Source organism: Anastrepha obliqua, chromosome 1, assembly GCF_027943255.1.
Source record: "Anastrepha obliqua isolate idAnaObli1 chromosome 1, idAnaObli1_1.0, whole genome shotgun sequence".
In the NCBI taxonomy this organism is placed as follows: Eukaryota; Metazoa; Arthropoda; class Insecta; order Diptera; family Tephritidae; genus Anastrepha; species Anastrepha obliqua.
The window spans coordinates 115,216,535-115,230,245 of NC_072892.1; the positions used below are offsets into that span (position 1 = coordinate 115,216,535).

The following is a 13,711-nucleotide window of genomic DNA, read 5'->3' on the forward strand; positions in this document are numbered from 1 at the left end:
TTCTTTGACAAATTGCTTTTTGGAAACCTCGAAAAGCTGGCTGGCATAGACTGGATATAGTCGTGAAGAAATAATCGTATAACTTTTTGGCAGCGACGGTGTGAATTCCTGGTGAATCAGCACTTTTTTATGAATTTCGGGCTTTATTTCTTACTGTCTATACTATTGCGTGCCTATAAAAATCCAGCAGAACTCGAACTGCATAAACAATGTCTATCATTTTTGAATTCACGGTAAAAGGTTTTTCCAACAGGGTATGCGCGGGGATTACGCACTCATGTTGAAAGAAGCGTCTTTATTAGCCCGAAAGTCAAAATACAAGATAGCAATCAAGGTAGTTGCCCACTTTGTTTGCTAACTTAAATACGGGTGCCAGGCTAAGTAGTGATAGTAGCTGCAACAATAACAAGAACAACCTAAGCAAAAGTTAATATGACAACGTAATGAAAATAGAACTCTTGTGGCAGTTTCGTTTTTTTGCCACGTTATCATTGTAGGATCACACAAACAACCGCACGTGCATTTGTACGAGGTATATTTACAGGCGCACCGTGCATGAATGCATGTCCTTTGACATGTTTTTGGCCTGTAGCCAAGCAACTAACTGAGCAAAACAGTGGTGAACAGTCACCTATCACCGCTGCTACAAACCATACTCTGTATGCTCACCTGAACAGACACCACAACCAACTAGCGCAGCTGACACATTCAAGCATACGGGCTGCCCACTAACCGACATTGGTTTAAATGCTGTTTCCGTAGGCCGTTGTGGCATGTTGCAAGCTACTCGTATTCGCGACTATTGTCTGTTGCATAGCTGTTTGCCACTTGCAGGCAACAAAATTTCGCCACACATGCCACACATAATTTGACCATCACCTCCGCGACAACACCCCACTACGTCATCGTTTATTCTCGGCCATGGCGGAAAGAATTAAATTGCAATTGCACGTTTACCATCTAGCAACCATCATCTCACCTCACCTCATGTAGCTTCACTTTAGCACATTGTCCACCCCGCCCATGTTGCATGTATGCTGATTAAAGTTTGAAAGCGGTGGAAAAATGTTGTGTTGACATAACAATTTGTAGATTTATGCACAATAACTATAATCATCAGCAGTCAAATTGTTGAAGCCACATGCACATATGTACACTCACAGATGCACACATATATATATGTATATATGTAGATATACAGGTACAGAAGTGTTGGTCATGAGCACCACCAACTTCTATATCATACTTTGTTGTTTTTATGCTGCTGTTAAATGTTGGTGCTGTGCCAACAGAAAATCACTGCCAACGATGCCACCACATAACTCAAAAACAGCTCGACAAAAGCAACAAAAACATTGAAAATATTTAATAGCACTAAAAGTGCAGAACATTTTCTGAGTGTACAATTGTGCAATGTTGTTAGTGTGTGGCATGTTTTGCTGGTTGTGCATAAATTTTTCTCATTTTTAATTTCCCTTACAAGTACAATTAATGTACATACATAAGTACGTTTACTTGTGTGTAGTTATGCACTCATATGTGTGCCAGTTGGTGGACTTCAAAGGTATTTTCATTTCTTTTCAAATAAAGCAGCTGGGTAGGCATTTTTTAATGCTCAGCAAAATCTACAACCAAATTGTCCTCTACAGTAAAAAAATTGCAATTTAGCCGCTGCACCTTACATCTACACTTTTTTGAGTGACGCTTAAATGCAATATTAAAACTCACGATTCACGGATTTATTTTATTTCTCTATTCAAGGTGACAACTGCAGCAGCTTCTTCGCAGTTTTTACAGATTACAGATTTCCTCATAGGTAATCCAACAAAGCTAACGTAGCTTAAAAATGTTAGAAACATTTATATTAATATTCAATTATTCTGTCATTTGCAGAGTTAGCGCGAAATGCCGCCTCCTTCTTTACATATATTTTGGCATCACTTGTCGATAATTTGAAATTCATAAAATAATGTTTTTAAGGTGAGTTATAATTCAATTGGGTGTAATAAAATCGATTTACAAATCAGCGATGGTTTATTTGTAGGTTTTAGTTTAGTAAGACTAAAAAAGAGAAAAAAATCCACACCAATCTTAATTATACAACTGCAAAAAGGAAAAGAAAAACAAAAGCCAGTGTTTGTTGGTTCAGTTGTGAGAGCGATTTTTATGTCAGGATAAAAAAAAGATGTAAAAATAAATTGAATTTAGAAAAAGATTTAATAATTAAAAAAAGATGTAAAAATAAATTGAAACAATTTAGAAAAAGATTTAATAATTAAAAAAAAGATGTAAAAATAAATGGAAACAACTTAGAAAAAGATTTAATTAAAAAAAGATTTAAAAATAAATGGAAACAACTTAGAAAAAGATTTAATTAAAAAAAGATTTAAAAATAAATGGAAACAACTTAGAAAAAGATTTAATAATTAAAAAAAGATGTAAAAATAAATTGAAACAGTTTAGAAAAAGATTTAATAATTAAAAAAATGATGTAAAAATAAATTGAAACAGTTTAGAAAAAGATTTAATAATTAAAAGAGATATAAAAATAAATTGAATCAATTTAGAAAAAGATTTAATAATTTTGAGACTCTTTCAATGTTGAAAATGTTTATATAAAGTTTTTTAAAACTAAATACTTATGTTTCTTTTTAACATTTATATGTACATATGTCGAAAACTAATGGATATGTCAAGCAATAATGTATTGTTGAGCGAAACAATGGTGGTAAACTTTGCACTAGGAAAACCACTTGTGAAATTATCGAAAGTAAAAGCATAAGAAGCTATGAAAAGCGAGATTTAAGAAGTAAGCGATGCAAAGTAAAAGGCAACTGATAAAACAATATTCCAAAGTATACTTTGGGTCATTAAAGTTTTGGTGATTGAAAGAAGAGTGCGTGCCGGTAACGAAGTGAAGTGCAGAATAGGGCAAGCACCGGTGAATCGCTACATATCCAGAATGAAAGATTCGATATATGTGACCTGGTCTACGAAAAGCTACCTTACGTGCGAAAACAAGTTTTCGAGAAAACAGCAGTTAAAGTTTAAACTTTTCAGTTTTTTTCGTATTTGTACTTTTCTTTTTTTTTACTTTTAACAAACTTTTAAACAAATTATGACTTTCTGGTTTTCACCATTTTAAAGAGCCTTTCACACACTATTCGAATCAACAAAAAAGTGAAAAATGATTTTTTGACACGTAAGGTACCTTTTCATAGACCAGGTCACATATATGTTTTTAATTTCTTTGAAAAAAAGTCATACTAAGCACACCTTAAGTCTACTAGCACACACAAATAGTGAATTGAGGTAGACACCGATAGTGCAAACCACCTCTCTGATATAGGCTGAAACGGCCTATGCCGAAGGAATCATCTGAACACAGATAACCTCAGTATTCCCACTAATTGAAATATCAATGCGCATAATATTATTATAATCTATTGCTTCCCTTGTATTTAATTTGTTTTCCTAAATAATGATTAAAATTGCCTGATTTCCATTGTATTCATTGTTTATTATAGAAATTATTTGATGTCATAAATATGACTAAAAAACATTGTTATTTCTTTACCATTTTAGAAAAGCCCTTCCCTCAGATTGTTTTCTTATTATTTCCATTAATAGCTGGAACTATGCTTAGTAATTCCTTAAACTTTGAAAGTGGCATTCTCAGCCCTAGCAAAGCGCTAGCATACCTATTCGTATATTACTTTTATTTGCAAGTGGGCCGATTAGATTAGTATTGTACTTAGGCAGATGCCTAATATTCGAATATACTTAACTCAAAAAGTTATGGGATACTCGCTATTGACATTTTCAGGGAGTACTGAAAATAACACGGTGTGACAAAAAAAAAAAAAATTAAATATACTTTTATGGAGACCTAGCACGATTTGTGGCTATAGAAAAACTAAAAAAAATGGTATAGGAGAAATTTCCAATACACCCCCAAAATCTCATTTTATGGCCATAAAACCGTTTTTCAGTAGGTTGATGTGAACAATCCCTCCTAACTTCGCCAATTTCCATCCGATTTCGAATTTGTTTTTTTAGTTCGAAAGAACAAAAACAAGCCTTTTTGACAGTGTGTTGACATTTTTTCTGAAATGACAACTGACGAGACTGTAGACGGAAGTATTCGGAATTTTTTTATTTTTTCTCTATTTTCTCAACTTTGACATATTTTTTGCGATATTATCCGATATTGAGGATGTTTTTTAGTAGACTACTGTTATAGTGAATTTAATTCTGCGTCGAATGAGCTATATTTGACTGTAATTGAATTAAAATTCATAGAGTTGTGCGAGTTGTGCGAGTTTTAAGATTTTATTTTTTTTACTAATTTTATAGCAAGTGTCAGTATAAACACATCATCAGTACGAGACAGTACTGGTTTAAAATTTTAAAAGATGTCGGGAAAAACTAATCTTCATTTTAAAAATGTTTGCTAGACCTGCTCCGTTTATATCCTAAAAAAATATTAGTTTTTAATAAAAAAATTAAGTTTGATTACTTGTCATGGAAGTCCATCATATAACTCGGCCAAACAAATACTGATTTTTAGATTTTTTTGTTCGGTTTTTGCAATGGCTATTGGTGGAATGTGTGTATTAAATGTTTATTTTTCAAAATCACGCTCTAGTCTTATTAAATATTAAACCTCTGTTCAGAAATCAATCTAACTAAAAAGAAAATCACCAATTACTCGCCTGCCTCAGTGTACAGGCAGCAATAAGCACCACTCCAAGTAAAGAAATAAATACCACTCTAAGTAACTTGAACAAAAACAACACGAACCCAGTTCAATAACAAACAAAGATGAAACAAAGCTACGCAGATGGCACTATGGTCAACAATGATACAACATACAATATAACCTTACAAAATGAAGTTATAAAAATGTCAAATCTAGCCTATAGCTCAATATACTTCGCAGAAATTATAGCCATATTCGAAGCCATAAACACAATAAAGAGCAAATCCAAAAAATTTCGCAATCTGCCCTGACTCAGTTTCGGCTATCAACTCTATAGAAAATATATACAACTATTCATTCACCATTAGAAAATTATGATAGCAAAACCATATCTTAAATAACACAACTCAGACCCAGGCTTCTACTTTTATATGGTAATGCACTGACCACACTTTCCTGCCCCACGAACACCTCCTTACAGAGAAGAAGAGAAGCCCAAAGCTATATATGTCAGTTCTGCGGATCACTTTCAACGTGCATCTCCTACTAAACGAATGGCCGCGTGTGCAACGCCACAGGTTTGAAATATTTAAGAATATTTAGCCAACCGCACTTCTTGACAAACCCTCTTCGTTCCCACGATAGTCGGTTCTACGTTATCGGAACGACGCTGATTAATATCCGGCCAAAAACTGTCACTTCAGCAGTATTCTCGGCACATGTTTGGGAAATGCTTATGCTACTACAACAACAACAAAATCTCTTCAGAAAATATTAAAAAAATATATATTTGGAAGCCTTCTCATCAAAGAATTTGTGCGCGTCAATAGTCTGGTTATGTATCTCCTAGTAGCGCTTTGTATAAAAACCTGGGTTAGGTATATACCAAGGTACATCAGCCATGGTCCTAAGCCACAAGATGACGCAAAATTAATCACCCTATCCGAAGATTTATAATTTTTGCAAATGTCGTCGTACGTCAACCACATTTGACACTTGTGAACTAGGCAGCTGCATCACTAAAAATATTTTTTTTTATGTAGTAAAAAAGTTATTCAAAAACAAAATTAGATGATTAATATTGTGCCACCTGCATCTAACAGCCAATATTGTAATGATAGAGTGGTAAACCCTGGCAGCTAGTACTTTTTTTTTAAAGCATTTTTAATATATCTAGTGAATAATAATAATAATAACAGTAAAAGAACTTCGCTTCGCAATCGGCAGAAATCGAATGATTGAATATTTTTTAAGGGAGGGACGGTATGAGCCACGTTATGATATTTAGGTAAAAAGGAATAATAATGAGCTATTCTACTTGCGTACTGGTGTCAACTTCCCTCTCACTACCTTTTATTTCCTCTCTTTTAAGTTTCATTTAATTAATTCAATATGTATCTCAACTAACTAACTGTCTAACTGAGCCTCTATATTATCATCAATACCAAAAATTAGATTTCATATAGCCAGAATTACCTATGCAATAAATGGGATCAATATAACGGAAATTGAAAAAATGCTAAAAAATAATTTATTCAATGCAGAATTTTTCAATCGGCTGAATTTGGGACTACAAACAGCTGCCATAAATTCCAGCGTGACAATCACAGTGCGTATAACGGCCACCATTTATTGTTGCTTGTCATTTTGCGCAGTGGATGCAGTGGGTGCTTACCAGTACATAAGTACATGCTCAAACACATACCAACATATATGGGTGCATAGATCTGAGAGGCGTTGGAAGCGAGGGCGTACCAGCTGCTCACTCAATTGGAATGAAAGCGCGAGCTTGCAAATTATTTACTGGACCCAAAAAAAAACCAAAAAAAAAAATGGATACCTATTCAAACAATTGCATTTGCATTCGCAACTCTATCTGCATTTGTACTATAATTGTTTAGGGGGGTCTACGTGTGTGTCGGTGTGTGTATGTGCATGCCTCGGTTGGGACGCGTTTGCATGTTCAATTCACGCAGCATTGAGTTTTAGGTTTTTGACATAGAAAATATTTATGCGACATTGGTAGTGAAGTGGCGAAAGCAAACTCACAGCGGAGCGGAACCAAAAAACTTGAATAAACAGCCGAATAGGATTGGGTGAAACGTAAACGAAAAAAAAAAAATGGTATGGAAAAATATTACAAACTTAGAAAATATAGCTTCATCCTACGGGTGTGTCAAGGTGAACCAGTTGTTGTAGTGGGTAAAAATATTTGCTGATTTGCAAATTTTCTTGAAATTTCAAATTTTTGCGTGTAAAGAGTAAAGCTAACAGATATTCGAAAGCACAAGCAACGAAAATCTACACATCATAATCAAAAATGTCGAAACAAGTCGTCCACCCTAAATTTATTTGGCTACATATAACTACATACATACCTACATATATATGCATGCAAATGTATTTTTTGGAATTGAAATGCGCCAAAAGTTATGCTCAAGTGGTGCTGAAACTGTTGAAGCAGTACCTGTCAATGCCAAAGAATTGCAGACAAAATGACCCCTTGGCACATTCAAATTTACTGCCAAAATGAAGAGCGAAGATAAAGTGTCGGTGTCGTTTGGATTTGCAGTTATTAACTACCCAGTGAAAAATGCATGACGTAAGTTGGAAAATCTCATAAATTTGTATGAACGCCCTTGAATGAGAGGGAAGCTCAAAAATATTGGCAATTAATGGAAAATATAATTCGAGTCTTATCTAATTCCGGGAAGTTATTTGGTATTTAAAACTATCACAACTTCTTGCATCACAGAACATATCTAACCTTGTGCTCGTCTATCACTAAAGTCATTCGTTTTAATTTTTTCTTATTATTATTATGTCAGCTGCGAGTGTTAAAGACATCTGCATTGCAATGGAATGGAATGGAATTGCGGATTGCCAGAAAATGTTCAAGCATTCAAACAATATTGCTTACTGCATTTAAGGCTAAGATTGGATTTTAAGCATAGAGAAAGACATTCGTTATTCCTCTACAATCTTCCCAGATTTTATAAAAATCTTAGTAGTTGGTCGAGAGGAAGAGACTTAAGCTCGTTCATTCTTAGTATATCCGATCCAAAAATATACCATCTGAGTCTGGTGAAAGTCAAACAGCGGCAGAGAAGCTGCTCTGAACTATTTCCATCCTCTAAATAAGATGTGAATGGTGAATTTTCGATGATGAATATGCTGACCATATGTCGTACCCATTGCACTACCACCCTGTGAGGCCTCTTCAGTAAACTTTTGGTTGTTTTTCTGAAATGAAAACCTCGATATACCCGACTGTCCCTTCTATACTTGGCTCTAAAATTTACTCCAGACCATTGCCTTGAGCACCAAAGTGTTCCGATACCCATACAAGCGCAAGTTCATTCCACCTTGCAACGGAGTTTAGACTCAACCTGAACTAATTTTAAGACGTGCGAGCGGCCTTCAGAGGAACTTGGCTATCACTACATACTCTGATTTTGATTTCATGGCACTTTTTATCAGTTATACAATCTATTCCTTTAAGTATTGCAGAGATTTCCAATTGAGAAACTATATAAAATGGCGAAACATCATTGCCTTCTATATGTTATGCCTCACTAGTACCATTTTCAGTCTTCATATCAAATCTATCAAAACACGAAGCAGAAAAGCTCATAAATAAATACCGAAAAATACTGTAAAATGCATATATCAAATATGAAGCCTCCCGTGGTTATTTAAAGCATAGGTCACGAAGAATTTATGTAACTGCTAGCTATCATTTCACCTTGCCACCTTACTATCACTTAATTGTTACAATAAATTTAGAGCAACTACCAGAATCAACTTGCTAAATCTAAGTTGTTACTGGAATGTAAAGCAGCATTAGCAGAGTCTCTTGAAAGCTACACATTTTGGGAGAAGGACCGACAATCTGTTGGCTTTAAACCTGAACTAGCCGGTTGCTTGCCAGTCGGTTGCTGTGATATTAAAGCTTTACAGAAAACTCACCATTCGCGCAGGATGGATCTCTCATGAAATTTTTCACGTTTAGATTGAAAGGAAAAATCCCAATTTGCCACATTTTGCTTAGCGAAATATTCAGCTTAAAGAAAATCATCATTCCAATAAAGAATAAAGTAACGCACACACAAAGCCGACCACACAAAACCCTTTTCCTTTATAAAGTTGGCTGGATCTAAGCCCTGACTTAGTTCCGGGGGAAAACTTGTAGGCTAATGTTTCACCAGTCACCAGTTTGAGAGTGGGCGAACTTTTATCTTTCAGACTTGCTATTAAAATCACCGCCTATCCTTAGTCCGGAAAAATATTGGAAAACAAGTTAATTTATTTCTAATAGCACTGCCCAGTTTTGCTCAGAGTGATACGTGCAGCTCCGACAATACTCATTATTTTCACTTCCCTTGCGATCTGTAGCGTTTTTCGAGTAATAAACTTTCTAAAAAGAGGCAAAATTGAATTATGTGCAAAGGGAAACATTTTAATTGATTTATGTAGTTTAATTCTTTAAATGCTTAAATAGTGGCAATCACCACTGGTCGTGAAAGAGTTATTTTTCTTTTTAGTTGAATAGATTAATTTCACTTTTTTACTAAATTTATTTATTTTTTAAGCAATTTCAACACTTTTAGGTTTAAATATTATAACTTGGTAGCTGTTTTTAATTTCGCATAGAAAAGGGGGTAATTTAAGCTGCAGTGATAAGGAGGGGCCCTACAGTTTTAAGCCATCGTGGACCTATTGAAAAATGATTTTTTTGAGAAGTTTTTCTTTGGCAAAAAAGCACTCTGAGGTTTCTCATTGTCTGCGTAACCATTTTCTACCACTTAGTATTCCATTTTGACTGTAGGCTTGGACTACGGGACCAGGCGACTTACTATGTGCACGTACGTACGACAAACGTACACTAAAAATAACTTAATCTAAGTTTTTGATATAGGAGCTGCTCAGATTTAACCCAAAAATTCCAAATCCCTTATGGCCATGGAATATTAAAAATGATAATTTTTTTTAAAGGCATCTCAAATACGGCTTAAGTTAATCTAGGATCATCCCATTTCGTAACGCTAATTCAATTGCCCGGCATTGATATGCAAATTGCCAAATAAATTAAAAGCCCACACATGGGTGGATTTTTATCATTGCACACAAGAAAAAAAAACAATTTAGTGTTTGTTTATTTTTTTTTTAATTTTTTTAGCCTTTGCCTGTTCTTTAGTTATGCACTCACCTGTCCGTCGTTGTCCTTGTCAGCTTTGGAACGCAGACCCTCCCAGATTTCCAACATCACCGCATGAATCTCCTTATTCTTGGGTGTATCCTTTGCCCAGCCACGTAGTTGGCACACACGCTGAAAAAATTGCAAAACGTGAAAGCAGAACCAAAATGAAAATTAAAAGAAAAAAAAATATATGTCACTAACAGTAAAACAACAATAGCAGTGACAATAAAATGTACATATAAGAGAGATAAAAAGTAAACGAGAGTGAGCGCACAATTCTCCACACAAGGGCGGACGCATAAATTACTTGGCATTTTCGGGCACACACCTCGGGACAGAATTTTACACTCATATATAGGTATGTGATTATACATGTGTGTGCAATACAAAAACATACAGACAGCCAAAAAAGTGGTCGAAACAAAACCAAAAAATTCCAGTGCGCAACAACAAATATGCAGGCAATTATTTGTATGCAAATAAATTTCGCTCAAGTGTTGTGCGCTGCCATTTTTTGTGCGCTACCTCGTGTGTTGTGGAAATGAAAGAAAAACTTTCAGGAAGTAAAATTTCAAACAAAACTTTTGCCCACCAAAACTCACCTCAATGGCCAATTCGAAGTCTTTAACGTCGATTTCGCCACTCTGATTGACATCTGTTGACAGTTGGAATAACGTAGTGCGGGCGGTTCCGGACGAAGTTAGCAGTTGGATAGTTTGTTAAAGTTTTCAAGGCACATTGTTGCACATCGATTGTTGATTGTTTGCGTAATGGATTGGTTTATTGTTGGGTTATTTAGTGATGTTGACGGTTGCCCATACGCCATGGTGTACAGAGAGTGGAGAAGAAAAAAAGTAAAGAAAAATGACTAAATTATTATTTCTGTGTAGAAGCAACTTTTAACATTGTTAAAGTAAGTTTAAGAATTTTGAAGTCAATGTGCGTATGATATAGCCTGCTTAGTTTAGAGAGATTGGAAAAACCGAGGATGGCGAAATTGACTGAGCTATTGCGGGAGAGATGCTTATTGTGACGCGCAACATGGTTTTTTCAGGGTTGGTTCATATGAAATCCTCTCAATACTCTAAATTCAAATTGAAAGATAGGATGATCGTTAGATTATCAAAACAGGGTTCCAGGAAGTGTGCTGCAGACAACCATCGGTATATTTTTATGCACCTGGAAAGCCAATAACGAAAATAACAGTTGCGCTTCGATTGGCAGAAGCAGGACTTCAGGGTCGACTGGCATGGAAGAAGCCATTGATAACAGGATCGCAGGAACGACACCGAGAGCATATATCCGGGACTCGAAATCAGTGGCGTTATATATTATTTTATTCAGCAACGAAATAAAAATAAATAGAGTTGGTCCAGAAGGTAGGAGATACGTGTGGCAGTCAGAAGCAGTTAGAACGTGCAGCAATCGTTCGTCTCACTAATCTTGAAGCACGGGGAGCCTCAATAATGGTGGGTTAAAGATAATATAGGTGCGGTGAAGTACGTTCAGATACATCAAAATACTATATTATGCGGAAGAGAATTTATTGATGGTTTGGAAATTTCAACAAGATAATAACCCGAAGCACACTTCTCGTGGCCCTATGTTTCATCTAGGAATTATGAAAAAAAAATATATAATATACATATACGAGAATACACTTCTCTTATGGCAAACAAGTTTTTCGAAGACAATGCGATCACTGTTCTGCATTGGACATCTTCGGGGGCGGACTTAAATCCAATAGAAGATTTTTGGAACGATGTAAAAAATATACTCAGTACGCAGAATATCACAAATTTGGATTAGGTATTTGAAGAGGCCAAGAGCTTGTTGAACCTTGCAGAGGTTTAATAATGCAAAGTACTAAGTATTTTTTAACAGCTGCATATCTTAAGGTTTTAAAAATATATCTTTCAGACAGCGAGTAAATGAACCTAAGAATGATATATACAGTGATACAACCCCAAAAGCCTTCCCTTAGCTGTGTGCATGATGCTGTGTATGCTTTAAATCAGCTCGACAAACAGAACCATAAGCAAACTTTCAACTTTTTGCATACCTAAGGAAAGAGAACTAAGCGGAAGTCCCCTAAACAACAACTTATTTAGAAAATTAAATATAATAAACGTAAATAAATACATGAAATTTATACCAATATATTATAAAATTTACGAATAACCGAGTAATCAGCACTTATTATTATGTAGTGGATTAATAATTTATAATTCGTTCTAAAATAAATGAATCAATTAAATAAATAAAAAATGTAATTGCTTAGGTATTTTTCTGATCTTCTCGTCGAATCTCCGGAGCACATCATAATCTTAAATTAGGTTACAGTTTAAAGACACCTCTGTAACAGAACAAGAGGTTTGACATGGTCTCACGAGGAGCGACCGCTACTAGGAACAACTTTTTCTATCGTTTATTGTTTCATGCCCATAGAAGGCATAGAAATCGGACCAATTGAAGTAATAGCTTATAATTACACATTCACGTTCAAGAATGTACGATTCTTAGATTAATAAGTTAAAAAAATCTCCAGCTTCTCGCAATTCATAAACGTTTTTCAGCAGAACTGTTTATCACGACCAGAGGCTGCTAGCCTTTTGAAGCGTGTGCTTAGGTAAGTAGTAACATCCGTAGGCCGCTTTGGATAAATGTAATTTGGATTTTTAAATTTAATTTTGAATAGTCATTGAAATTCACCCGAAAATGTTGACTAGTTAAGTTGTTCAGAGAGGCTTTGATTTTGTTGAGTTCAAGCACCTCCATAGGTGCTATGAAAAGGTGCCTTTAATATCCATACAGTATTCTCGGAAAGTGAATCATAAGATAGATAGGATTGTGTAATGAAAGAATATTTATTTGAGTTAAATATATTTATTTATTTGTCGTTCCAAGCTAGGCATCCAGCTTGGAGAACGACTATTTTCTTTATTGTGTCTTACATACTAATTACAAGCGTTTTTATAGTAACTTTTATCAATGCAAGCCAATAACAATTTTTTGGTGTTTACTTGTGTAATATGATTCTAGCATTCACGCGCCGCGCATATAATAATTACGTTAGCTATATTTGCGTTTACTTTCAAGTGTAATGAACCTTTTAAGAAATATGATACTTTATTTAAACGGCACAGCACAGTGAATGCATAAGTGGACAATAAAATAAAAACCAAAACAAAATGTTTATGAATATTAATGTTAAGGCATATCCGACTTATAATCATACTACAATAGGATAAATGGGGACAAAAAATCAAAAAAATAAAATACAGAGGGGGAAAAACAGAGTAAAAAGAACCAAACAGGTGGAAACAAGAAAGAAGGGGCCTTGCATTAAAGAAAGACGACAAATAGTAGATAATTACATTTGTATTAACCACTTAAAGCTACTGACGAAATTCATCAGGTGTGCGATATTTAAACCCGCAATATCCACAGGTGTAGCAAAAAAGTGAGAGCTCAGTTGTCTGAATCTTTGCCCAACGAGTGCAGGGTATCTGAGCAGAAGGTGCTGAGATGATTACAACTCATCCTCCAGATAGCTTTTGCAGACAGGATTTGGCGCTATTCCAAGTCTCACCGCATGGATACCTAACGGACAATGTCCGATATGGATACTCACTCACAAAAATCGAGAGCTGTGGCTTTGCTGGCTTTAGAAGTTCGCTCGAGCGCCTCCGATCAACCCGTGCTCAGAAGGAGATCGCTATTTTGCACGTTTGCGCACTAACTCTGCGCTCACTGAGTTGACGCGAGGCTAGTTTCCCTCTACGCCAATGTGACCGGAAGCACAAATT

General features: G+C 35.3%; 1 protein-coding gene across 2 annotated transcripts in view; it reads right to left on the minus strand.

Annotated features, from left to right (window-relative positions):
• The window catches only part of LOC129235746 (calexcitin-1), a 63,381-nt gene that overhangs the window by 13,076 nt on the left and 36,594 nt on the right, over positions 1-13,711 (minus strand). For both annotated transcript variants that reach the window (XM_054869759.1, XM_054869758.1), the window contains 2 exons: positions 10,505-10,557; positions 9,912-10,031 (listed from right to left, as the gene is read on the minus strand). In XM_054869759.1, coding sequence (XP_054725734.1) covers positions 9,912-10,031; positions 10,505-10,557 — 173 coding nt within the window. The remainder of the gene's footprint in view (positions 1-9,911; positions 10,032-10,504; positions 10,558-13,711) is intronic.